This window comes from Babylonia areolata, chromosome 10, assembly GCF_041734735.1.
Source record: "Babylonia areolata isolate BAREFJ2019XMU chromosome 10, ASM4173473v1, whole genome shotgun sequence".
Taxonomy (NCBI): Eukaryota; Metazoa; Mollusca; class Gastropoda; order Neogastropoda; family Buccinidae; genus Babylonia; species Babylonia areolata.
Window position 1 is genome coordinate 16,166,661 of NC_134885.1, and position 25,679 is coordinate 16,192,339.

Genomic DNA, 25,679 nt, shown 5'->3' on the forward strand with positions numbered 1-25,679 from the left:
GAGGTAATGGAGTTCACCTAGTCAGTCACCTCTGTGACAGGCGTGATAGCATCTGTTTTCTCCATTTTTGTAGCTCTTCTTTGTTTTCTGGAACAAGCTGAACTTGGTGTTTTTTCGAGCTTGCTTTTTGAATAAAGCATTCGCAAAGAGATAAATAGACAGACAAATAAAAGAAAACAACAGAGAACAAAAGTAGTCAAGCCTTCTTTGATTAAGTTTACTTCTAGGTTCTAGGCACGGACGTACGGTTAGAAACCTGTCGATATACTTGAACAAAGCAAAATGTTCCACAAAGGACATTGCTGATGAGTTTCACTATTTGTTTTATGCCACTTTTTCTTTAATCGGACAAAAATGTTATTTACATAGTATAGAACCCGCCCAAACTGCATAAAATTGCACTTATTCTTTGCTGAAAAAAAACTGTTCTAAAATTATAATCCTTTGTCTCTTCTGTACGTATTTCTTTTCGATAGAATTCTGTCTACTGAGATGGAATAGTCAATTAATGAGGAAAATTGATAGGGAAAAATAGTCAATTACTGAGGAAAATTGACATGTTGATTTGTTTGCTAGAGTTGGTGTTATAAGTCAATGAAAGAAAATTGACTGGGTGATTTGTATTTCCTTGTTTGCAAAAATTTGTGTTAGTTTTTTACATCACTTTTTATACGGTGTGTGTAAGAGATATGTTTGTATTGTTTCAATGCCCCCAGGGCGCACGTGAAATAAACTTCTTGTTAACTCGAACGAGGTACCTCCCGATAGTGTTACCCGTCAATGGCGCTACATGTTGTCGCACTACGTGTCAGTAGTATTCATTCCATCCAAATGTTCGTCGTTATCGCTGTGTGTCAAAAGCGCTACGTATCGATGACACTTTTCTTTTTCTTTTGTTAGTTTTTTTTCCCCAACCTTCCTGACACTTATCAGTACGTTTCACTGGCGCAGCATACGGATGAACAGCTATAAAACAGCCTTCAATTCTCTCTCTCTCTCTCTCTCTCTCTCCCCTGCATGTAACCATACAGTTACTTTCTGTGTCCCAACACTCGGCTTATATCACAGATTGACATAAGTTTACATTTGGGCCAACAGCAAAGTGAGAGCTGTATTATCAATGGTTTTTCCAGTCAATGGGAAATCATTTACAGCTTGGTCTTTAGTGAAGGATTATGACTCTCAAACTAGGAGGCAAGATTGCACTGGCTCTTAGTGCTGCAGCCTTGTGGGCTGATTGGCCTTTGGGAACCATCCCAACGCCGATTGTCCTAAAACCCTCTTGGCCGAGAGAGTGGGGATGTAATTTGGGCAAGACACTCTCCACTATAATCAAATTCTAGCCCAAATAGTCGGAACAGCAGTTGCCTCCTCTGCTGTTCTGATGGTCATAGTCGGACACGAGTGACTATCATATATGTGGAAATGACACCATGTTTGTAAACCGTTTAGAGATCTAGATACACCGCCATATGAGGACCCATATCCTTTTTTTTATTCAAATCTTTTTCTTTTTTTTCCGTCCCATCACTTACATCGATTCAGTGGCACTATTCCCACGCCGCTGATTCCGAGCCCCACATACACAAAAATAACAGGGTTTGTCTGTCGCAGTTTCACTGTCGGCTTTCCACAAGGAACCATCGAGGTTAGGTCACTAGGAGGCAACACACCAGAGGTGAATCTGCACTGCTGCCGAGTCACTTTGGTGGTGTTTAGTAGTGTCTGATCTGATTTAACGTACATAGGACATCACCTATTAAGCCATCTACTGACAACAATAACAGCTTAGTTGAGGAGCCAGACTGAGTGAGCATCCCACCCTAGAGTGAAGACCGCCACAACGCCCCTCCAACGAGAGAATCTGCCCATGCCGAAGACCTTGACTGGACTCGCCCCAAGCACGGAAGTGGAAGTGGATCGAAACAGTTCATCGTGAGATCAGGGCAATGAAGGCCACAGAACCTATGGAGGTCCATTTTAGGTTTGGGACTACGTGACGGGGCTGTACTCCCACTTCCTTTCATAATGATATCCAGGTTTTAACTAGGCCCAAGAGATAAACACTTGCAGCGTTGGTCAGGAAATTTCAGCAAATCACCACCACCACCAACAACAACAACAAAAAAACACACACACAAAAACCGCATCCGTGAAGTGGATGATACTCGACTGTAAGGTCACAGTCTTCCCATTTACGCCCAAACCACACTCAACTCCGGGTAGGAACAGGCCGCGGACCTAAAAGAACCCACCTCCGCTAGGAATCGAACCCGCGTTCCCCCAGCCGTCAGTCGGCGACACTAACCACTTCGCCACTCATACACACACACACACACACACACACAAACCCACTCAAATCGATAAGACGTTAAATTAAAGAAAAAGAGACAGAGACAGAGAGAGAGAGAGAGGGAGAGAGATGAATACTGACTTTTCTTGAAGCGATGACCCACTGAAATTTATCTGTATTCAGTAATATACAACAACAAAAGCAAAAACAAACAAACAATGCAGCCCGAGATTTTGTTGGGAGGCAGAAAGGACGAGCATGGAAACTGCACATGCAAGCATATGTGTCAACTTTTTCTACACTGCGTGCTGATTCTGCTACACAGGAAGATTAGCGCGGGTGCGCATGCAAGTGCACCCGCGCACGCCCATACAGACAAACATAGACATACACAGACACAAAAACACGCGCGCGCATACACACTGCGCGCGCGCACACATAAACATGCACATACATTGTTAGTACCTGTTATCACCGGCGATGAAGAGGTTGGCGTAGAAGAAACATCTGTGTTAGTGAGAGAGATGGTGAAGGATTGGACAGGGGTGGAGGGCGGAGTGACAGTTGAGCCAGGCTGCGGACTGCTGTGCTGGCAGTTGTTGACAGTGGTGAACATCGGCACCAGCACAGGGATTGTGATGTAACCCAGGGGAACAAGAGGAGGCCAGCCAAAGGGTTTGGTGAGAGTGGTCACAGACCCCGAGGGACTGACAGGAAAATAGCCTTGAGTTACAGTGGACAGGGGAATCAGAGGGCTGAAGGTAGGGACATTATACGGAACAGACACCACCTGCTGGCCATAGGAACAAGGCCCTGTCACTGGTGTGACCTGAACGTGTGCTTGTATTGATGGTCTTAGTTGCGAGCTAAATGGTGTACTAGACGAAGCAGTGGGCCTGGTTTTCAGAGCTGTTGAGTTATGTCCCAAAGGTGGTGTCAGTGTATTCATTGCTGGTTTAATTGTTAGTGTGCCTTGGTTTGGTGGTGTGATCGAAATATGTCCAAAAGGTGGCGTCAATATATGACAACCTGGTCTAATTGTTGGTGCACCTTGGTTTGGTGATGTCATCGAATGATGTCCCAAATGTGGTGTAAGTGTATGTACTGGTGGTTGCAGTGTCGGTGTGCTTTGATTTGGTGGTGTCATCGAGTTATGCCCCAAAGGTGGTGTCAATGTATATATTCCTGGTTGCAGTGCTGGTGTGCCTTGGTTTGGTGGTGTCATTGAGCCATGTCCTAAAGGTGGTGTCAATGTATGTGTTCCTTGTTGTATTGTCGGTGTGCCTTGCTTTGGTGGTGTCATCGAGCTATGTCCTAAAGGTGGTGTCAATGTATGTGTTCCTTGCTGTAGTGTTGGTGTGCCTTGGTTTGGTGGTGTCATCGAGCCATGTCCTAAAGGTGGTGTCAATGTGTGTGTTCCTTGTTGCAGTATTGGCGTCAGTGTATGTGCTGGTTGCTGTGGTGTTGCTGTGGTTTTATTTCGTGGTGTCACCGACTGATGACCGAAAGGCAGTGTCAGTGTATGGGTTGCTGGTTGCAGTGTTGGTGTGCCTTGGTTTGGTTGTGTCATCGTGTTATGCCCCAAAGGTGGTGTCAATGTAAATGTTCCTGGTTGCAGTGTTGGTGTTCCTTGGTTTGGCGATGTAATCAGGTAAGTTCCTAAACGTGGTGTCAATGTAGGTGTTGCTGTTTGTAATGTTGATGTGCCTCCGTTTTGTGGTGTTAATGAGTTATTGAAAAAAGGTGGTGTCAATGTATGTGTGGGTGTGGCCTGGTTTGGTGGTGTTACCGTGTTATGTCCTAATGTATTCGTTGGTTGTAGTGTTGGTGTGCGTTGATTTGGTGGTGTCATCGTGTTGTGTCCGAAATGTGGTTTCACTGTATGTGTTGGAAGTTGCAATTTTGTTGTTCCTTGGTTCGGTGGCGTTACCAAGTTATGACCCAAAGGTGGTGTCAATGTGCCTTGGTTTGGTGGTGTCATTGTATATGTTGGTGGTTGTAGTTTTGTTCTTCCTTGTTTTGGTGGTGTTACCGAGTTATGACCCAAAGGCGGCGTCAAAGTATGTATTATTGTGCTTTGGTTTGGTGGTGTAAGGGAGTCAGGTCTTAAAGGTGGTGTCAATGTATGTGTTCCTGGCTGCAGTGTTGTTGTGCTTTTATTTGGTGGTGTCACCGACTGATGACCAAAAGGTGGTGTCAGTGTATGGGTTGCTGCTTGCAGTGTTGGTGTGCCTTGCTTTGGTGGTGTCATCGTGTTATGCCCCAAAGGTGGTGTCAATGTATGTGTTCCTGGTTGCAGTGTTGGTGTGCCTTGCTTTGGTGGTGTCATCGAGCCTTGTCCTAAAGGTGGTGTCAGTGTGTGTGTTCCTTGCTGCAGTGTTGGCGTCAGCGTATGTGCTGGTTGCTGTGGTGTTGCTGTGCCTTTAATTGGTGGTGTCACCAGGTGATGACCAAAAGGTGGTGTCACTGTATGGGTTGCTGGTTGAAGTGTTGGTGTGTCTTGCTTTTGTGGTGTCATCGAGCCATGTCCTAAAGGTGGTGTCAGTGTATGTGTTCCTTGTTGCAGTGTCGGTGTGCCTTGGTTTGGTGGTGTTACCGAGATATACCCCAAAGGTGGCGTCAGTGTATGTGTTCCTTGTTGCAGTGTTGGTGTACCTTGCTTTGGTGGTGTCATCATGTTATGTTCCAAAGGTGGTGACAGTGTGTGTGTTCCTTGTTGTAGTGTTTGTGTCCCTTGCTTTGGTGGGATCATTGAGCCATGTCCTAAAGGTGGTGTCAATGTATGTGTTCCTTGCTGCAGTGTTGGCGTCAGTGTATGTGCTGGTTGTTGTGGTGTTACTGTGCCTTTATTTGGTGGTGTCACCGACTGATGACCAAAAGGTGGTGTCAGTGTATGGGTTGCTGCTTGCAGTGTTGGTGTGCCTTGCTTTGGTGGTGTCATCGAGCCTTGTCCTAAAGGTGGTGTCAGGGTGTGTGTTCCTGGTTGCAGTGTTGGTGTGCCTTGGTTTGGTAGTGTCATTGAGCTATGTCCTAAAGGTGGTGTCAGTGTGTGTGTTCCTTGCTGCAGTGTTGGCGTCAGTGTATGTGCTGGTTGTTGTGGTGTTGCTGAGCCTTTATTTGGTGGTGTCACCGACTGATGACCAAAAGGTGGTGTCAGTGTATGGGTTGCTGCTTGCAGTGTTGGTGTGCCTTGCTTTGGTGGTGTCATCGAGCCTTGTCCTAAAGGTGGTGTCAATGTATGTGTTCCTGGTTGCAGTGTTGGTGTGCCTTGGTTTGGTAGTGTCATTGAGCTATGTCCTAAAGGTGGTGTCAGTATGTGTGTTTCTGGTTGCAGTGTTGGTGTGCCTTGCTTTGGTGGTGTCACTGAGCCATGTCCTAAAGGTGGTGTCAATGTATATGTTCCTTGCTGCAGTGTTGGTGTGTCTTGCTTTGGTGGTGTCATCGAGCCTTGTCGTAATGGTGGTGTCAGTGTGTGTGTTCCTGGTTGCAGTGTTGGTGTGCCTTGGTTTGATGGTGTCATTGAGCTATGTCCTAAAGGTGGTGTCAATGTATATGTTCCTTGCTGCAGTGTTGGTGTGCCTTGCTTTGGTGATGTCATCGAGCCTTGTCCTAAAGGTGGTGTCAGTGTGTGTGTTTCTGGTTGCAGTGTTGGTGTGCCTTGGTTTGGTGGTGTCATTGAGCCATGTCCTAAAGGTGGTGTCAGTGTGTGTGTTCCTTGCTGCAGTGTTGGCGTCAGTGTATGTGCTGGTTGTTGTGGTGTTGCTGTGCCTTTACTTGGTGGTGTCACCGACTGATGACCAAAAGGTGGTGTCAGTGTATGGGTTGCTGCTTGCAGTGTTGGTGTGCCTTGCTTTGGTGGTGTCATCGAGCCTTGTCCTAAAGGTGGTGTCAATGTATGTGTTCCTGGTTGCAGTGTTGGTGTGCCTTGCTTTGGTGGTGTCATCGAGCCTTGTCCTAAAGGTGGTGTCAGTGTGTGTCTTCCTGGTTGTAGTGTTGGTGTGCCTTGGTTTGGTGGTGTCATCGAGCCATGTCCTAAAGGTGGTGTCAGTGTATGTGTTCCTTGTTGCAGTGTCGGTGTGCCTTGGTTTGGTGGTGTTACCGAGATATACCCCAAAGGTGGCGTCAGCGTATGTGTTTCTGGTTGCAGTGTTGGTGTGTCTTGCTTTTGTGGTGTCATCGAGCCATGTCCTAAAGGTGGTGTCAGTGTGTGTGTTCCTGGTTGCAGTGTTGGTGTGCCTTGCTTTGGTGGTGTCATCGAGCTATGTCCTAAAGGTGGTGTCAGTGTGTGTGTTCCTGGTTGCAGTGTTGGTGTGCCTTGCTTTGGTGGTGTCATTGAGCCATGTCCTAAAGGTGGTGTCAATGAATATGTTCCTTGCTGCAGTGTTGGTGTGCCTTGCTTTGGTGGTGTCATCGAACCTTGTCCTAAAGGTGGTGTCAGTGTGTGTGTTCCTGGTTGCAGTGTTGGTGTGCCTTGGTTTGGTGGTGTCATCGAGCCTTGTCCTAAAGGTGGTGTCAGTGTGTGTGTTCCTGGTTGCAGTGTTGGTGTGCCTTGGTTTGGTGGTGTCATCGAGCCATGTCCTAAAGGTGGTGTCAGTGTGTGTGTTCCTAGTTGCAGTGTTGGTGTGCCTTGGTTTGGTGGTGTCATTGAGCCATGTCCTAAAGGTGGTGTCAGTGTGTGTGTTCCTTGCTGCAGTGTTGGCGTCAGCGTATGTGCTGGTTGCTGTGGTGTTGCTGTGCCTTTAATTGGTGGTGTCACCAGGTGATGACCAAAAGGTGGTGTCACTGTATGGGTTGCTGGTTGAAGTGTTGGTGTGTCTTGCTTTTGTGGTGTCATCGAGCCATGTCCTAAAGGTGGTGTCAGTGTATGTGTTCCTTGTTGCAGTGTCGGTGTGCCTTGGTTTGGTGGTGTTACCGAGATATACCCCAAAGGTGACGTCAGTGTATGTGTTCCTTGTTGCAGTGTTGGTGTACCTTGCTTTGGTGGTGTCATCATGTTATGTTCCAAAGGTGGTGACAGTGTGTGTGTTCCTTGTTGTAGTGTTTGTGTCCCTTGCTTTGGTGGGATCATTGAGCTATGTCCTAAAGGTGGTGTCAGTGTGTGTGTTCCTTGCTGCAGTGTTGGCGTCAGTGTATGTGCTGGTTGTTGTGGTGTTGCTGAGCCTTTATTTGGTGGTGTCACCGACTGATGACCAAAAGGTGGTGTCAGTGTATGGGTTGCTGCTTGCAGTGTTGGTGTGCCTTGCTTTGGTGGTGTCACTGAGCCATGTCCTAAAGGTGGTGTCAATGTATGTGTTCCTGGTTGCAGTGTTGGTGTGCCTTGGTTTGGTAGTGTCATTGAGCTATGTCCTAAAGGTGGTGTCAGTATGTGTGTTTCTGGTTGCAGTGTTGGTGTGCCTTGCTTTGGTGGTGTCACTGAGCCATGTCCTAAAGGTGGTGTCAATGTATATGTTCCTTGCTGCAGTGTTGGTGTGCCTTGCTTTGGTGATGTCATCGAGCCTTGTCCTAAAGGTGGTGTCAGTGTGTGTGTTCCTGGTTGCAGTGTTGGTGTGCCTTGGTTTGGTGGTGTCATCGAGCTATGTCCTAAAGGTGGTGTCAGGGTGTGTGTTCCTGGTTGCAGTGTTGGTGTGCCTTGGTTTGGTGGTGTCATTGAGCCATGTCCTAAAGGTGGTGTCAGTGTGTTTGTTCCTTGCTGCAGTGTTGGCGTCAGTGTATGTGCTGGTTGTTGTGGTGTTGCTGTGCCTTTACTTGGTGATGTCACCGACTGATGACCAAAAGGTGGTGTCAGTGTATGGGTTGCTGCTTGCAGTGTTGGTGTGCCTTGCTTTGGTGGTGTCATCGTGTTATGCCCCAAAGGTGGTGTCAATGTATGTGTTCCTGGTTGCAGTGTTGGTGTGCCTTGCTTTGGTGGTGTCATCGAGCCTTGTCCTAAAGGTGGTGTCAGTGTGTGTCTTCCTGGTTGTAGTGTTGGTGTGCCTTGGTTTGGTGGTGTCATCGAGCCATGTCCTAAAGGTGGTGTCAGTGTATGTGTTCCTTGTTGCAGTGTCGGTGTGCCTTGGTTTGGTGGTGTTACCGAGATATACCCCAAAGGTGGCGTCAGCGTATGTGTTTCTGGTTGCAGTGTTGGTGTGTCTTGCTTTTGTGGTGTCATCGAGCCATGTCCTAAAGGTGGTGTCAGTGTGTGTGTTCCTTGCTGCAGTGTTGGTGTGCCTTGCTTTGGTGGTGTCATCGAGCTATGTCCTAAAGGTGGTGTCAGTGTGTGTGTTCCTGGTTGCAGTGTTGGTGTGCCTTGCTTTGGTGGTGTCATTGAGCCATGTCCTAAAGGTGGTGTCAATGAATATGTTCCTTGCTGCAGTGTTGGTGTGCCTTGCTTTGGTGGTGTCATCGAACCTTGTCCTAATGGTGGTGTCAGTGTGTGTGTTCCTGGTTGCAGTGTTGGTGTGCCTTGGTTTGATGGTGTCATCGAGCCTTGTCCTAAAGGTGGTGTCAGTGTGTGTGTTCCTGGTTGCAGTGTTGGTGTGCCTTGGTTTGGTGGTGTCATCGAGCCTTGTCCTAAAGGTAGTGTCAGTGTGTGTGTTCCTGGTTGCAGTGTTGGTGTGCCTTGGTTTGGTGGTGTCATCGAGCCATGTCCTAAAGGTGGTGTCAGTGTGTGTGTTCCTAGTTGCAGTGTTGGTGTGCCTTGGTTTGGTGGTGTCATTGAGCCATGTCCTAAAGGTGGTGTCAGTGTGTGTGTTCCTTGCTGCAGTGTTGGCGTCAGTGTATGTGCTGGTTGCTGTGGTGTTGCTGTGCCTTTATTTGGTGGTGTCACCGACTGATGACCAAAAGGTGGTGTCAGTGTATGGGTTGCTGCTTGCAGTGTTGGTGTGCCTTGGTTTGGTGGTGTCATCGTGTTATGCCCCAAAGGTGGTGTCAATGTATGTGTTCCTGGTTGCAGTGTTGGTGTGCCTTGCTTTGGTGGTGTCATCGAGCCTTGTCCTAAAGGTGGTGTCAGTGTGTGTCTTCCTGGTTGCAGTGTTGGTGTGCCTTGCTTTGGTGGTGTCATCGTGTTATGCCCCAAAGGTGGTATCAGTGTATGTGTTCCTGGTTGCAGTGTTGGTGTGCCTTGCTTTGGTGGTGTCATCGAGCCATGTCCTAAAGGTGGTGTCAATGTATGTGTTCCTTGCTGCAGTGTTGGTGTGCCTTGCTTTGGTGGTATCAATGAGCCATGTCCTAAAGGTGGTGTCAATGTATATGTTCCTTGTTGTAGTGTTTGTGTCCCTTGCTTTGGTGGTGTCATTGAGCCATGTCCTAAAGGTGGTGTCAGTGTGTTTGTTCCTTGCTGCAGTGTTGGCGTCAGTGTATGTGCTGGTTGCTGTGGTGTTGCTGTGCCTTTATTTGGTGGTGTCACCGACTGATGACCAAAAGGTGGTGTCAGTGTATGGGTTGCTGCTTGCAGTGTTGGTGTGCCTTGCTTTGGTGGTGTCATCGTGTTATGCCCCAAAGGTGGTGTCAATGTATGTGTTCCTGGTTGCAGTGTTGGTGTGCCTTGCTTTGGTGGTGTCATCGAGCCTTGTCCTGAAGGTGGTGTCAGTGTGTGCGTTCCTGGTTGCAGTGTTGGTGTGCCTTGCTTTGGTGGTGTCATCGAGCCTTGTCCTAAAGGTGGTGTCAGTGTGTGCGTTCCTTGTTGCAGTGTTGGTGTGCCTTTGGTTGGTGGTGTCATTGAGCTATGTCCTAAAGGTGGTGTCAGTGTATGGGTTGCTGGGTGCAGTGTTGGTGTGCCTTGGTTTGGTGGTGTTACCGAGTTATGTCCCAAAGGTGGTGTCAATGTATGTATTGTTGGTTTTATTGTTTGTGAACCATGATTTGGTGGTGTTCCTGAGTTGTATATCAGAGATGGTGTCAATGTGTGTGTTTCTGGTTTTAGTGTTGGTGTACCCTGATTTGAAATGGTTACCAAGTTCTGTGCCAAAGGTGATGTCAGTGTATGTGTATCTGATGTTATGAGAGTTGATGGTATTAATTTAGGCGTAGTAGTTTTAGTTTGAGGGTGTATCAATGTGAGTATTTGTTGTTTTACTGTTGTAGCAGTGTTCTGTGGTAGATATGGTATGAATGTGGGTGTTTGTTGTTTTACTGTTGTAGCAGTGTTCTGTGGTAGATATGGTATGAATGTGGGTGTTTGTTGTTTTACTGTTGTAGCAGTGTTCTGTGGTAGATAGGATATCAATGTGGGTGTTTGTTGTTTTACTGTTGTAGCAGTGTTCTGTGGTAGATATGGTATGAATGTGGGTGTTTGTTGTTTTACTGTTGTAGCAGTGTTCTGTGGTAGATATGGTATGAATGTTGGTGTTTGTTGTTTTACTGTTGTAGCAGTGTTCTGTGGTAGATATGGTATTAATGTTGGTGTTTGTTGTTTTACTGTTGTAGCAGTGTTCTGTGGTAGATATGGTATTAATGTTGGTGTTTGTTGTTTTACTGTTGTAGCAGTGTTCTGTGGTAGATATGGTATTAATGTTGGTGTTTGTTGTTTTACTGTTGTAGCAGTGTTCTGTGGTAGATATGGTATTAATGTTGGTGTTTGTTGTTTTACTGTTGTAGCAGTGTTCTGTGGTAGATATGGTATTAATGTTGGTGTTTGTTGTTTTACTGTTGTAGCAGTGTTCTGTGGTAGATAGGATATCAATGTTGGTGTTTGTTGTTTTACTGGTGTAGCGGTGTTCTGTGGTAGATATGGTATTAATGTGGGTGTTTGTTGTTTTACTGTTGCAGCAGAGTTCTGTGGTAGATGCTGCATCAATGTGGGTGTTTGTTGTTTAACTGGTGTAGCAGGACTTTGTGGCTGGTGGGGGCTTGGTGGTGTATTCTGTTTGGGTAATGTTGGTGTTCTCTGTTTTGACGTGGAACTACCTAATGCACTGTCAGGATAAATACTCTGGACTGGCGTTGGTACCAGCATGACAGAAGGCGTGAACTGTGACTGCCGAAATGGGATTCTGCCGGTCTGCACAGCTGTGGTTTTGTAAGGCAGAGAAGGTGAGCCCACATATGAAGGAGTTATATAAGGCGCGACCACAGGCGGCGTAAAGATATTTTTCAAGGGAGGCGTTCTGTACTGAGGTGTGTGTGTTCTGGGGACAGGTGGTGTTTTGTATTGAGGTGTGTGTGTTCTGGGGACAGATGGTGTTTTGTACTGAGGTGTGTGTGTTCTGGGGGCAAGTGGTGTTTCGTATTGAGGTGTGTGTGTTCTGGGGACAGGTGGTGTATTGTATTGAGGTGTGTGTGTTCTGGGGACAGATGGTGTTTTGTACTGAGGTGTGTGTGTTCTGGGGGCAGGTGGTGTTTCGTATTGAGGTGTGTGTGTTCTGGGGGCAGGTGGTGTTTCGTATTGAGGTGTGTGTGTTCTGGGGACAGGTGATGTTTTGTATTGAGGTGTGAGTGTTCTGGGAGCAGGTGGTGTTTTATACTGAGGTATGAGTGTTCTGGGAGCAGGTGGTGTTTTGTACTGAGGTGTGAGTGTTCTGGGAACGGGTGTTGCTTTGAAAGAAATGGGTGTTAACATATTCAAAGGCGACATCTTATAAGGAGGCCTGTTAGGATACAGCTTAAAATCTGTTTGATGCATTGGCATAATATCCTGATAACTTTGCTGAACAATTGTGAGTTCCAGCGCTGTTTCGTTTCCTAGAATATTTGGATTTTTCGTTTGTATTGGTAAAAAAATGTTTTCTGGTAAGAAAGAAGATACTTTGTTAGGAAAAAGAGGGGGTGGTGTGGAATATTGAGGAGAGTTATGATGCATGGCTGGCGTTTTGTAATGGGAGATGAATAGCCTGGAGGAGGTGATCAAGCGTGTCGAGTGTGAAGGCTTTCTGTAAAACATGATCTGGGGGACTATTACAGGTCTTCTTGGGAGCTCTCTGTACTGGGGCGAGAGCAATGTGAAAACAGTTGTTAAGCCTAAAAATGGGGTCCTGTGCGAAAAGGAGAGATTCAAACCCGAAGCATTCTGATGTGGCGTAGTAGTAGCTGTCGTAGTAGAGGTGAGATCTTTAGAGGAACATGCAAAAGTAAAAAAATAATGACGATGTAACTCTGCTTCCTTAAAAGCAAACAAACAAGTGAATAAAAGCAAACAAACATGTGAATAAAAGCAAACAAACAAAAACAAAGTTTAGAAAAACACAAAGAAACCAACATGCAGCATGCTGTTACTGTAGTAAATAAATAAAGTAAAGCAGTCTTTAAGCAATTAGTATTTTTGAAAAAAAATAATATTGGAGTTCTTCTACAAGGTTAACAATGTGTTTGAACATTAATCATCCAGTTGTTTACAGTTTAAGAAAAAAATTCGTGTGACACAGACATGAAGCAAGATGACCTCACGACGAATATACACTATAACATAGTTTCGAAAGAAATTATGCAATGTTCTTTTAGACATGCAGTACATTAATTTGTTTGACACATATTTTGTTTTGTTTTTTTGTTTGATAATGTCAAAGACTATAGCACCCAGGTACACAACGTAAAAACGGTTACCCGCAGTTCATAAATATATGTAAATCGAGGCATGATTCCAATAAAAGAACTGATAATAAAACCAAGCAAAAGAATGAGGCCATGATAAATATAAAACGAAACAGCTGTCGCTTGCTATGCCACTTAGTTCACCTATCCCTTGGAGGACCTTTGGGTTAAATAGTTTTTGCAGATGAATCACCACTTCCCACCAACTCCCCTCTCCATCTGTCCTTTGTGTTGAGTCAGTCCTTTAAGATGTGAAAGTTAAACCATGACAGAGTTTTAATACCGCTTCGTTTATTTATTTATTTATTTGTTTTATTTTATTTTTTAAACAAGAACGTCAATGGCCCTAGATTTATTATTCATTCTATTGTTCATTTCCTGTATTGTCACAACCTCCAGCCTGACAATGGAAGTTGAAGCTGTGACACATGCTTTCTAGTGGGTGTCACCTATTCATATGCCTGGAAATTAACATGCCATGATTCTAACGGACTCAGTGAACCTCATAAAAAAATTGAAAGTGGAATGGGAAGCCCAGAGTGGCATGAGGCAATGCGCAACTTTCAGATTCAAAAAACTTACATGGGCATACTGCCCGGGATATTCAGGTGTTAGGGAAATGAGCGAGCTGACAGACTTGCTGGTAACGCAACAACGAGCGGCCTACATCTAGGAAAATCGGAAATCCTCAGAAAAGTCAAAGAATACCAAAAAGAACAGGTACATTGCCATCACACCATCGATCGCCTCAAAGAAAGAAAGGTAGAGAGAGGGAGCGGCCGTAAGTCTAGCATGAAAGAGCACGATGCTTTGCAAATCAAACGAATATTGGCATCATTTCCAGACCAACATTGTGCAAATTTCTTCTAAACGGAGCAGTCTTTCTGGGCTTTTCCAAATACAATAGACTGAGCAACACGCTAGACGCCACGTTCCTGGCATCAGAGATCTTTTCCCACCCCTTTTGCGGCCAGTCAGTGGCAGCCTCTGTGTGTGTGTATGTGTGTGTGTGTGTGCGCACGCGCGCACGTGCGTGTGTGTGTCTATGTGTGTAAGTGTACACATGTGTCAGGAGAGCTCTGTGCACGTGCGAGCACATACATGTGTGTATTTGCTTATGTGTGTGGGTGTGGGTGTGGATGAGGGTGTGGGGACTGTGCGTCGTGGGGGCTACGATTTGTGCACGCGCGCGCGCGTGTGTGTGTAGAAGATGAGGTGTGTGTGTATGTATGTCAGTATTGTGGGAGCAACGGAATATTGGAACGTGCGGGTGTGCATATATATGTGTATGTGTGTGTCTGTGGGAGAGGGAGGGTGGGCGTATGTGTGTGTTTGTGTGAGTGTGGGTGTGAGTGAGTGTGTGTGTGTGTGTGTGTGGGGGGGGGGGGGGGGCGGAGGGGGTGTATCTGTGTATGCCGTGGAAGCTGTGATACGTAGGTTAGGAATGCGTGTGTGGGAAAGGGGTGGGGGGGTGCAGGGTAGTGTGTCAGTGTATGGGGGTGGGGGAGGAGAAGAGGGAGGGGGGGCGGGGTGGGGGGTGGGGGGTGGGGGGGCTCGTGTATGTTTATGCGTGTATTTGGGTCTGTGCGCTTTTGTTTGTGCTTTCATATCTGTGAAACTGCATGTTTGTTGCATATCTGTTATGTGTGTGTGTGGGGGGGGGAGGGGGGGGCGGGGCGGGGGGGGGGGGGGGGAGGTCTGTATGTTTTACATTTATTTGCTTATTTGTTTGTTTATTATCATAGTTTTCTTTTTATTTTATTTCGTTTTAATTCTTTTTTTTTTTTCATTCTTAGTTCTCTTTTATTTTACTCTATTTTATTTTTTTATTATCATTTTAAAGAATTTAATTATTTATCTATTTATTTATTCCTTTTTTTCCTCTTTTTTCTTTTTCTCAAGGCCTGACTAACCGCGTTGGGTTACGCTGCTGGTCAGGCGTCTGCTTAGCAGATGTGGTGTAGCGTATATGGAATTGTCTGAACGCAGTGACGCCTCCTTGAGCTGCTGATACTGATACTGCATTGTTGCTTCCAGTTTCATACGAAATCCATCATATACTTCATAAAAAAACAACACCTAAAACAAAAGAAAGAAACAAAACAAAAAAACAACAACAAAAACCACATACCCTTTCAGCAAAATTCTCACCACTGCTGAAACGCAATGTAGTTACCACTGATAAAAAGCAATATCATTAATAAAGAAGAAAATATTAGTTATCAACACTGCTAAATTATTACCACCACTAACTTCCCTTGACCTCTCCGCAGACTGTCCGCTGCTTGTTTCATGTTCGTTATGGTCTGTTTTATGAGTGTAACACGTGAAGGACTGAATACCTCTCTCTCTCTCTCTCTCTCTGTGTTCATTTTATTTGAATGTAAGCATATGTCTGTGTAGGTGAAGTATGGACGGGGGTGCAGAGGGTTCGCGTTTTAACTGTAATTTCAGTTTGTTTTCTGAAAGCTGCAAGCTACAAGAATTTTCTCTGTGTGTGTGTGTGCGTGTGTGTGTGTGTGTGTGTGTGTGTGTGTGTGTGAATTCCCAGTCGCCGTGGCACTGCTTGTCTATAGACTTAAGTCTCTCGGTTGGAGCGATATACGGTATAAAACGTCCGTGGACGTCTTTAACAGTGGCAGATATTTTATCTTAGATATTGCGGCTTGAAGCCTTCATCAGGTTGTTTTGTTTTTGTTTTTGTTTTTTCAGTATGATTGGCAAATTACATTTAGACATTGACGTGTTTTTACTGAATAACAAACATGGCATCTGTAAATATTATGTAATTACGCAAGATAGAGGGGGGGGGGGGGGGGGGGACACTTCACGAGTTGTCAAACAGTAAATCTAACTATTCGGTTGACACGCTTATGAATTCTGTCCATAAATTAATATGTTGCAGTTATAACACTGGTGAGAGAGAGAGAGAGAGAGAGAGAGAGAGAGAGAGAGAATGTCACACTCATTTTCTTCGAGTATTCCTCTGTAATAATGTTACTAAGATAGAAAAAAAAGTTACTTGTATGTTGCGCGCGCGTGCGATCGCATCTGTGTGTGTGTGTGTGTGTGTGTGTGTGTGTGTGTGCACTGAGGCGTGTATTGTGAACATGTTCGATGAGTTCTTCCTGACCCCTTACAGGCCCCCATTCAAACAGGAAGACAACCGTAAACCCAGTCCATTAGAGGACGAGAGCAGGAGTGGTTGAGAGGCGGGATGGGGGTGGTTAGGCAAGTGGGAAAGTAGAGGGAGGTATCTTGTAAGAGCTGTTGACAAAGAAAATCCGCCAACTGCCCCCCGTCTGTCCAGCGTTATCAAAGGAACGCAGGAATGCGGAATGTGGCATGTTCAAAACAAGTCAGCATGGAAATAAAACCACCATCCGACACACTGTGCCGTGTTCTCCAGCTCTGCTCTCATCTGACAGGTGGGGAGAAACAGTTGACAAACCGGTCAATTACTGAAGGGCCACACGCTCCTGACAGACCCGTGAAGTCGGTGCAAAGTTAAACACAGACAACGGTTCAATTAACCCACATGCTAGTCACAGTCTCTCTCTCTCTCTCTCTCTCTCTCTCTCTCTCTCTCTCTCTCTCACACACACACACACACACACACACACACACACAGACGCATATATACTGTGTTATGTGCTGCTGATGGAAAATAAAAATTAAAGAAAATATTCTGATTTTAGTCAAAGGTGGACAAGTATTTCGGAGCTTTAGTCCTATCTTCACCAGGTCCGGACATGGCATAAATACTGTGACGTCAGTAAAACTGAACAAAAACAGACATAATACGGAAAGAGAATAAATGTCTTATGTTATCTTTAACAAATCACTCTTTCTGTGAAGCTGCCTTAGAAGAATGGAATATCATGAAAAACTACAGCTAAAAAATGAATGAAACAGTCTTGAAATTAGGAACAAATGAAAGGGAAAGCATACCTGTGGATCTAAAAATAGGCACGAAAAAGAGGTCCATTTGAAAGGGCTTAAAGTCTAACTCAAGTTAATTAGGAGATCAGATTCAGCGAAGTTCCACTGACGCCATTATTTATTAGACACAAGGTCTATCTTTCAAACGAAAAACAACAAAGTAATCAAATCAACCAAAACAATGACAATCAGTGCAAACCCAGAACAAAGCGGAAAGCAAAATAGAGGCAAACAGAACAATCTGAATCAGCTCAAGATACAACGGTTTCGGACAAAAGGGACAAAACAGATAGTGACCAAACGAACAAAAAACAAAGCAAATCCATCCCAAATATGGCATCCTACCTGGGCAAAGGATGAAAATGGCAACGTGCAAGATGTCCTCCAGGTCTTCAAAAGTCTTGGCGAACAGCAGGTGGTGGGCATCTTCCACCAGGTCATCCAGGTCCAGAGCTGTTTTCACCCCCACCCCCACTGCTATCATGTGGATGCCCATCTTGCGGGCCCGGGCCGCCTGCTCCGCTGCCTGCCTGCCGTCTGAGGAGTCCTCGTCCGTCAGCACAATACAGGCCTGGCAGAGAGCACAAGGATACACGTTCATGTTGCCTGCTTCCCCTGTTTTATTACTGCAAGTGTGCACTCGTACAGCAGTCCATGCTAGTGAGACGATTCGAATAAAACTGAATAAGATTTAATCAAACAAATAAAAGACGCCGTGGTGATGACTGGGAAGATGCAGGTTTGAACTCTGTCAGAGGCATATCATTGTGGGATTTGTGGGCTCGTCGCTGTCTTCGTGGATGACTTCAGTGAAACATGGATGGGTTCCAAGTTAGCATGGATAATCATCTTAATCTTGATGTTTGTGTTTGTCGGGTCTCACTGACAACAGCTCATCCCTGCCGGGCCTGCTGAGAAAGAGGATCCAGGCCAAGCTGACAAACACCAATGGTTTCCTTCAGGACACAGTCCGTCAATGTACCCTTAATCTGGGCATGCCTCGTGAAAAATAAAGTTGCATTCAGAAACTTTATGTTCCAAGTAGGTTGTCCAAGAAGATATCTCCTTCATTCATTTCTCCCATCTGTTTCAGGCTTTAAAACGATTGTTTTGGCTTTGTCAAGTATTCGTTGACAGACTTGATTTTCTCATCTTGTTTTCCTCTACTATTCATTTGTTATAATTATCACATGATGCAATGTTGATAATAATAATAATAATAATGTACATTTATATAACGCCCTTTCTCTCTAAGAGCTCAGGGCGCTTTACATGAAAGAAAAATATTACAAGTTACATAAAACATTTATGACCATTCTTTCTCAATAATATGTGGGACTCAGACGAGCAGCATTGTTTTGAAGTTTTTGAATTCGCTGAAGAATATTATGTGGACAGCCTATGAGAAGAGAATACAGTAGTCGATTCGTGACAGCACAAAAGCAGAAATAAGAGTTTTAGTAGTTTCAACAGAAAGGTACTGACGGATAAAGTTGATGCGACGAAGTTCACAGTTGACTATGCGTATCAGATTTGGTACCTGAACATGAATGCTGAGGTTTGAGTCAAGAATGACTCCAAGGTTCCTTGCTGATTTAGAAAACTGAACTGTGGCATCACCATCCACAGTAGAGGCAGGAAAAGAAGTAGATGTGGACATTCTTGCAGAGGAAACAATCATAGCTTCAGTTTTGTCATCATTTAACTTTAGTTTGTTGAATGTCATCCAGGATTTAACATCGAGGATACAATCCTTCATTGACAGAATCAGACTGTGTACTTGGTTTTGGTTCTGCAGACTTTTGTAGCTGAGTATCATCAGCAAAAGAGTGGTGAAGAACAGAATGGCCAGAAAAAACATCAGAAAGAGGAGCCGTGTACAGAACGAACAGAACGGGGTCCAGAACAGAGCCTTGTGGCACACCATAGGAGATCAGGGTTGGACCAGACTTAATGTTGTTAACAGAGACAATCTTGAAGTGGTTGGATAGGCATGAAGAAAACCAGCTCAGAATTGTTGAGTGAATCTCCAAAACATGTTCAATGTTCAAGTCTGGAAAGGAGTATACTGTGGTCTATTGTGTCAAACGCAGCCGACAGATCGAGCAAATTTAACACAGACAGCTTACCTTCATCAACAGACAGTAAGTAACAGGCCATTAACTACTTTCAACAAAGTGTTATGTCAGAACACTTAAGGCCCTGAATGTACCACAAGGAACACAGTACACACACACTTACCACAAAATATATTTCCATACACATACCCTCTTGCACACAAATATTTGCCACAACACATCACGAATATCCTTACACATACACCCTTGTCACAACAAACCACATACAGTTCCAAAATACCCACATCTCACAATACACTGAGCTCCATAAACACACATCCACACAACACCCCATCGCACTCAGCCTCACCCCCACAGTCCCTACCTTAGGCACCCCGGGTCTGCCATGCTGGTGCAGTAATGTCATCATATGGTGCAGTGCCAGAGTCGTGTTGGCGGGGCCTGGATGCGGTTTTAGCCTCTGCATGCTGGGTTTCAACAGAGCTAGGTCACCGCTGAGGGGAGTCTGTAGCAGCATGTGGTCACTGTAGCCTATTACCGCCACGTGACGACCGTTGGGAGCCACCTGACAAGTATTCTCACCATGATAATCATAGTGATGATGACACGAGTTTCACTGCAGCGATCATGGAGAAACACCTGAGAATCTTGGTGGCTGGGGTCTGCCACAAGATGATAATGAGTGGTAGGTCGTTACAACACATCTGGTGACTGCAATCTCTTTACACACAGACACAGACAGCTACACACACACACAAACACACACACACACACACACACACACACACACACAGACCATGTTTTATATATTGTGGATATTTCGCTCCGTGGTCTCGAGCAGATTGATGAAATGAACAGCCAGTCTCTCTCCTTGTCTGTCAAAACAACAACGACGACCACCAGACAAAGATAATGCATGGTTATGATAAAAATACTGATAACAATAATAATGATAACAATAATAATAATAATGATAATAATAGTAATGAAAATAAGAAGAAGAAGACAGCCACGGTCACCTTCAGGAGATGCAGAAGGCGGTGCATTGCCTGGTGCAGCAGGTACATGTCCTGGTAGTTCTTCATGTCTGACAGGTGCACCAACACCACCACGTCCATCATCTGCTGGCATTCTGAAAACAACGTTCATCATTACATTGCTTTTCCCCTTTGTAGGAGGGAAAATATCAAACAAATGAAAAACCTGTATAAATATGAAAAAAAAATCTAATCTTACCTGTCGAATACAATGTGATACTAATAATGCATGTTCTGTTATCAATCTGCTATCCATTCTCAAAATGCACACACACTTCCAATGCGTATACAATTTTTTTAATGCCTCGGAATACTACGAAAAAAAGTAAAGATGAAACAACTTCTTTGAATGTAGTACTATGAAGCTGAACTTGGTATTACAATTTCAAAGTCTTAATCTGTTAAACTGTCTTCGTAGGATTTGAAACTGATAGCGTAAGTTTTCTGGAACCAATCAAAATATAACATGACTTAAGACAAAGGAAGCGTTGGGAAACCATTTCGTTAGTGAATATAATGAGAACATTTCATAATGAATTAAATTCATCCAGCATATTACACGTTATGGCACATACATCTTTCATCACGTGGAATATCATGATAACGTACAATATCAAGTGGTAGCTTTTGATTGCGACAACGAACTCTGATAAGTGCATGGACAAGAACAAAACGTCTTGTACACAAGAGACAGATTTCTCAACTCTAAACACACACTGTCACCGTCACCACTACACTACCAGCGTCCCTTTCATTACACTGTTGTGGTCACCTCACTCGTTTCTTTCATCAGTTTTCGGTTTCTTGTTACGGTTATCATTCATTCCAGTGATACTGCATTGTTAACTTAATTACCATCAACTCGATGGAAAAAAAAAGTTTTAAACTATGTTCATATTATATTTATTGTTTAAAATAGCACGTCATGAAGGAATGTTAGAAACTGATCACATTCACACCTCCACTCCTTCCTTAATTCCATATTTGAAATAGTAATGTTAAATAAAAATAAAAACAAAAAAGCGCAAACAAGCCCCAAGGATTTCGTACCCATCCCAACTTCTTCCTCTCCTACCAGATTATCTCGTGGGTGATGGCATGTGGTGAAAGAACACCCCCCTCGCCCCTACCCTCGCCCTTTCTCGGTTGAAAGCAAGAGGTGTCCATGTACTGAACTGTAGAATGTCACGGGTACATAATGCAATTTTGGCGAGTGAAGATCTCACTGAATGACAACAAAGCGAAATGTATTGACCATGACTCGAACTTTCCTGTGTGGCACAACCCGTTATTATTTTATAAGATTAAGTGGATGTTTTACACATGACTGAAAATAATCAAATGGTATTGCTACCATTAAAATCACCTTCTACTCATTATTCTCATCCTCGTCGTCATCATAATGACCAACATACCACTACCATCACCATCAACGCAATCGTGAGTGGGTATGAGGGGTGTGCTGTTATAGAAATCTTACTTGTGATTGTGATTTTCACAAAAAAAATTCTTTTTTGTCATTTGCTGCTCATGTTAAATGGCTTTAGACTGGCTGAATACAAATAGTGCATCAGATGTTCTGGATCTGTCCTGTGGTTGACATGTTATCATCAGACCATTTTGTCGTCTCTTTTGAACTATGCATGGGAAAACCTGGCAAAACAACGAAAAATATCACTTCACGTAATCTTAATATATGTGATAATATTTTAAAACTGAAGTTCATACAGCACTTGCGTCAGTCATTCTGTCTGGTTCAGTTGACTCCCTTGATGTTTTAAGAAATGTTTACAATAGCTTTATCGCCATGCCCCTTTTGTGCCCCTCTTGACCGAACGTCCGCTCCCTGGCTGACTCTGAAAGTCGAAAAGGCCATAGTACAACGGTGTCAAGCAGAGCAAAATTGGTGCGAGTCTGGTGTACACTTTTGCGTAATCTGGTTAAAAGATTATACGTGTTATATCTGTGAAAGGATACGTTTTGTTACCTGGTACTGTGCCTCGGATTTTAAGCACGCTTTTGTCACTGAGGCCCTCTTTAAATAAAAAAAAAAGAAAAGAAAAAAAAAAAGAGAAAAAAAGCCTACATTGATCAAAACAACCTGAAATATAACCGTCATTTTTGTCAAAGGTGTCAGAGCGTATTTTGTTTAAACAGTTGCTATAACATTTGGAGTCTCACGACCTTCTAGATCTGTTTCAGTCAGCTTACCGTAAGTGCCATTGCACCGAAACTACCTTCTTCTATGTGGTTAACGATCTCCCTCATGCTTCTGAGGTTTAAAGTATTGTGATATTGCTTTAAGTATTGTGGTGTTACCATAAGTATCAGGTATTATGATATGTGAAATGTGCATCATTTGGGTATTATGATGTATGATGTGTACGTTGAGAGTGATGTGTATGAAGATTTTTGTGAGTCTGAACATATTTTAGTGTTGGACTGGATGTCTGTGTAGGTTTATGGATTTTAGTTATTGAAAAAAAATCTTATGTTCGAATACATGGTTTAATCATCGGGTTTTACACTGTTCAGGGCTACTGAGCATGTTTCATATGGAAATGCGCTATATAGATTTAATCATTATCATATCATTATATTTGTATTCTAATGAAAGGCGCAATAGAAATAAACTAGTATGATAATCATTCTAATTTCATAATGATCATATCTGTACTTGTTTAGCAAACCCCACTTAGGAGGCTCTAAGCGTTTCCCAAAGCATGAAATAGTATTCATACAACAGAACGATGTCAAAATGCATTTCACGCTAAAACAAATAACACCAAAACAACAATTAAGATCGAAAATATAAACAATTACATAAAAGGCAAAATGACCAATATAAAGTCTGAACGTACAAATTTTGATAATACTGATACAGTCAGTCAATGGTGTAACTGCGACTGGTGGTGGTATGTGTCCATCGAGATCGATGATGACCATCGTTGTCATCCAGCTGGGGGATGGGGGGTGGGGGTGGTGGTGGGGGGATGGGGGGGGGATGCTCATGAATCTATCTGTGAATGCGCAGATGGCTGAATAGTCCAATCTGCGCACGAAATGTTCGCTGACAGTTGGGGCAGACAAAGACAGGCATATCATTGTCAGGGAGCTTGTTTGCCCGTGACTTTCTGGCCTGCCTCTTCTGAACAGCTGCAGCAGTCCTGTTGGCCTCGCACAACTTGGCGCCTTTGTGCACAGCAGCGCACCATTTGTCACGGTCCACTGCAGATTCCTCCCAGGAGTCAGGGTTGATATCAAACGCTTTCAGAGAGACTTTCACAGTATCTCTGAAGCGCTTCTGCCCTCCGTGTGATCTCTTCCCTTGTTGCAGCTCGCCATAGAAGAGCCTTTTGAGCAGCCGATGGTCTGGCATGCGCGCCACGTGTCCAACCCAGCGAAGCTGGGACTGCATCAGGATGGTGAAGATGCTGGGAAGGGTGGCTTTTGCAAGCACCTCCGTGTCTGGGGCCCAGTCTTGCCACTTGATGTTCAGTAGCTTCCTGAGACATGTTGTGTGGAAGTGGTTCAGCTTCTTTGCGTGTCGTTGGTACACTGTCCAAGTTTCGCAGGCATACAGTAGTGTGGGGAGAACTACTGCTCTGTAGACCTTTAGCTTGGTCTCAAGACCAATGCCTCTTCTGTTCCAGACATTTGCATAGAGTCTGCCAAAGGTTGCGCTTGCTCTTGCAATCCTGACGTTCACTTCATCGTCCATGGTCGCATTTCGTGACAGTGTGCTGCCAAGGTATGTGAACCGCTCCACCGCACTGAGTCTCTGACCGCTGACTGTGATGTTAGGCTCAACGTGGGGTTTCCCTGGGGCTGGCTGATGGAGAACTTCAGTTTTCCTCGTGCTGATGGTAAGGCCGAAGTTCCTGCTGGCAGTGGCAAACTTGTCAACGCTGAGTTGCATGTCAGCTTCAGATCCAGCGTTGAGGGGACAATCATCAGCAAACAAAAAGTCTCTGATGATGTCTGTTATGACCTTCGTTTTTGCTTGAAGCCTTCTGAGGTTAAACAGCTTGCCATCTGTTCGGTACTTTAGGCCAATTCCAACATCGCCATCTCTGAAGGCATCAGGAAGCATTGCAGAGAACATGAGGCTGAACAGTGTTGGCGCCAGGACACAGCCTTGCTTGACACCATTTGTGACAGGAAAAGGAGCAGATGTTTCGCCATTGTCCTGGACTCGAGCCTACATGCCTTCATGGAATTGGCTGACCAAGGAAATGAATTTCCGAGGGCATCCGTACTTGGCCATGATTTTCCACAGTCCCTCTCTACTCACGGTGTCGAAGGCCTTAGTGAGGTCGACATAGGTGGAGAACAGATCAGTATTTTGCTCCTGATATTTCTCTTGCAGCTGCATTGCAGCAAACACCATGTCGGTGGTTCCGCGCTCTTTCCGGAATCCACATTGGCTCTCAGGCAAATGACCGTAACTGCGACTATGTGCAACCTCGACTAGCAAAATTCATGTATGAATGTTTCAAAGAACATGTCACGATTTATTTAGAACACCTTACATTTAGTTGGGTTCGGTTGTGTGTGTGTGTGTGTGTGTGTGTGTGTGTGTATTTGTTGGTTATTGTTGTTTGTTTGTTTTTTGTTTCTTTTTTAACCCTTTATTGTTGCGTTTAGAACCTTGCATTTGTGCTTTTCATGACAAATAAATATGATTCTGATTCTGATTCGCACATACTCACGATATCCAAACAAACTTTCTACATTTCCTAGGATGCCTTCTTGAGATCACAGCGTACTGCAATACAATGGGTGTTGATCTATGTGGTAATAAGGTCAGAAATACATCTAAATCTTTGTCCATATTTGAAAGTGTTAAGAAAGGGACGAAAGTAAACTATGACACCTTGGTTGCTGATAAAAGCCAACCAAACTATTGCAGTGAGAAATGAAATAACTAATAATACAATTTGGAAAACCATTTTTCATTAAACAAAAACAGATAATACAAGAGAGGCAAGGCCTTCAAGACTCACTTGTGATACACTTTAAAAAAAATCTTATTGTTAAAATGTGTTCTGTATTTGTTATTATAAAGCTTCGGGTTAAAAGAAAAAGAAGAAAAAAAAGAAGTCCTAACCGCAGATTCGAACCCCGCGTGTTCGGATGAGAAGAAACTGTCTTATCCGTTACACTATCGTGGCTCCTTAACTGACGTTCAAAAATATAATATTTAAACATGCTTTTTTAAAGGGCGATAAATCGATTGCGGTATTCGCAGTGAAAACGCTGTTCAAATCATATTATTCTGGTGTATCTTGGGCATTCAAAAAATCTTTAAGGACAATTAAAAATTATTTTAAAGTCCGCGGTAAAGGTGACGTGGCTATCGCCGCAATCACACTGCAACATTTAGCCGTTTTCTCTGGATCTAGATAGATGTACAAGTTTTGTTACACCCGGTTGACACGGTCGATTCAATTTCTCTTTTACGTTCATTCTAGTTTTAAAGTTGATATGAAAATTGAGTATTTTGTTAAACTAATAACATGTAGAGCCAAGTACAAGTACTTCTAAACGTTGTATGAAGTGAAAAGGACTTCATTTTGAGAAAAGTCAAGTCTGGAAATTTTTGCGTTTCATCAATTCAAGGGTATTAACTCTCATGGTTTATTATCTTTAACTGTGAATTCCGACTGATTTTATGGATATCTTTAAGGCAGTTTGGGGCATAATCCAGTAAGTGATGAGGCGTTCACAAATCTTTCTCTGAATAAATATTTAACGGTCTCCTTCTCCAAATTTCCATCACATGTTATCGTGTATTGTCGATTGAATATAGGATTGAACGGGCAG

The 25,679-nt window shown here is 44.0% G+C and overlaps 1 protein-coding gene across 2 annotated transcripts in view; it reads right to left on the reverse strand.

Annotated features, from left to right (window-relative positions):
• LOC143286828 (uncharacterized) overlaps window positions 1-25,679 on the reverse strand; it is a 73,728-nt gene that overhangs the window by 34,632 nt on the left and 13,417 nt on the right. For both annotated transcript variants that reach the window (XM_076594648.1, XM_076594647.1), the window contains exons 4-6: window positions 19,836-19,948; window positions 19,181-19,381; window positions 17,084-17,309 (exon numbers count right to left, since the gene is read on the reverse strand). In XM_076594648.1, coding sequence (XP_076450763.1) covers window positions 17,084-17,309; window positions 19,181-19,381; window positions 19,836-19,948 — 540 coding nt within the window. The remainder of the gene's footprint in view (window positions 1-17,083; window positions 17,310-19,180; window positions 19,382-19,835; window positions 19,949-25,679) is intronic.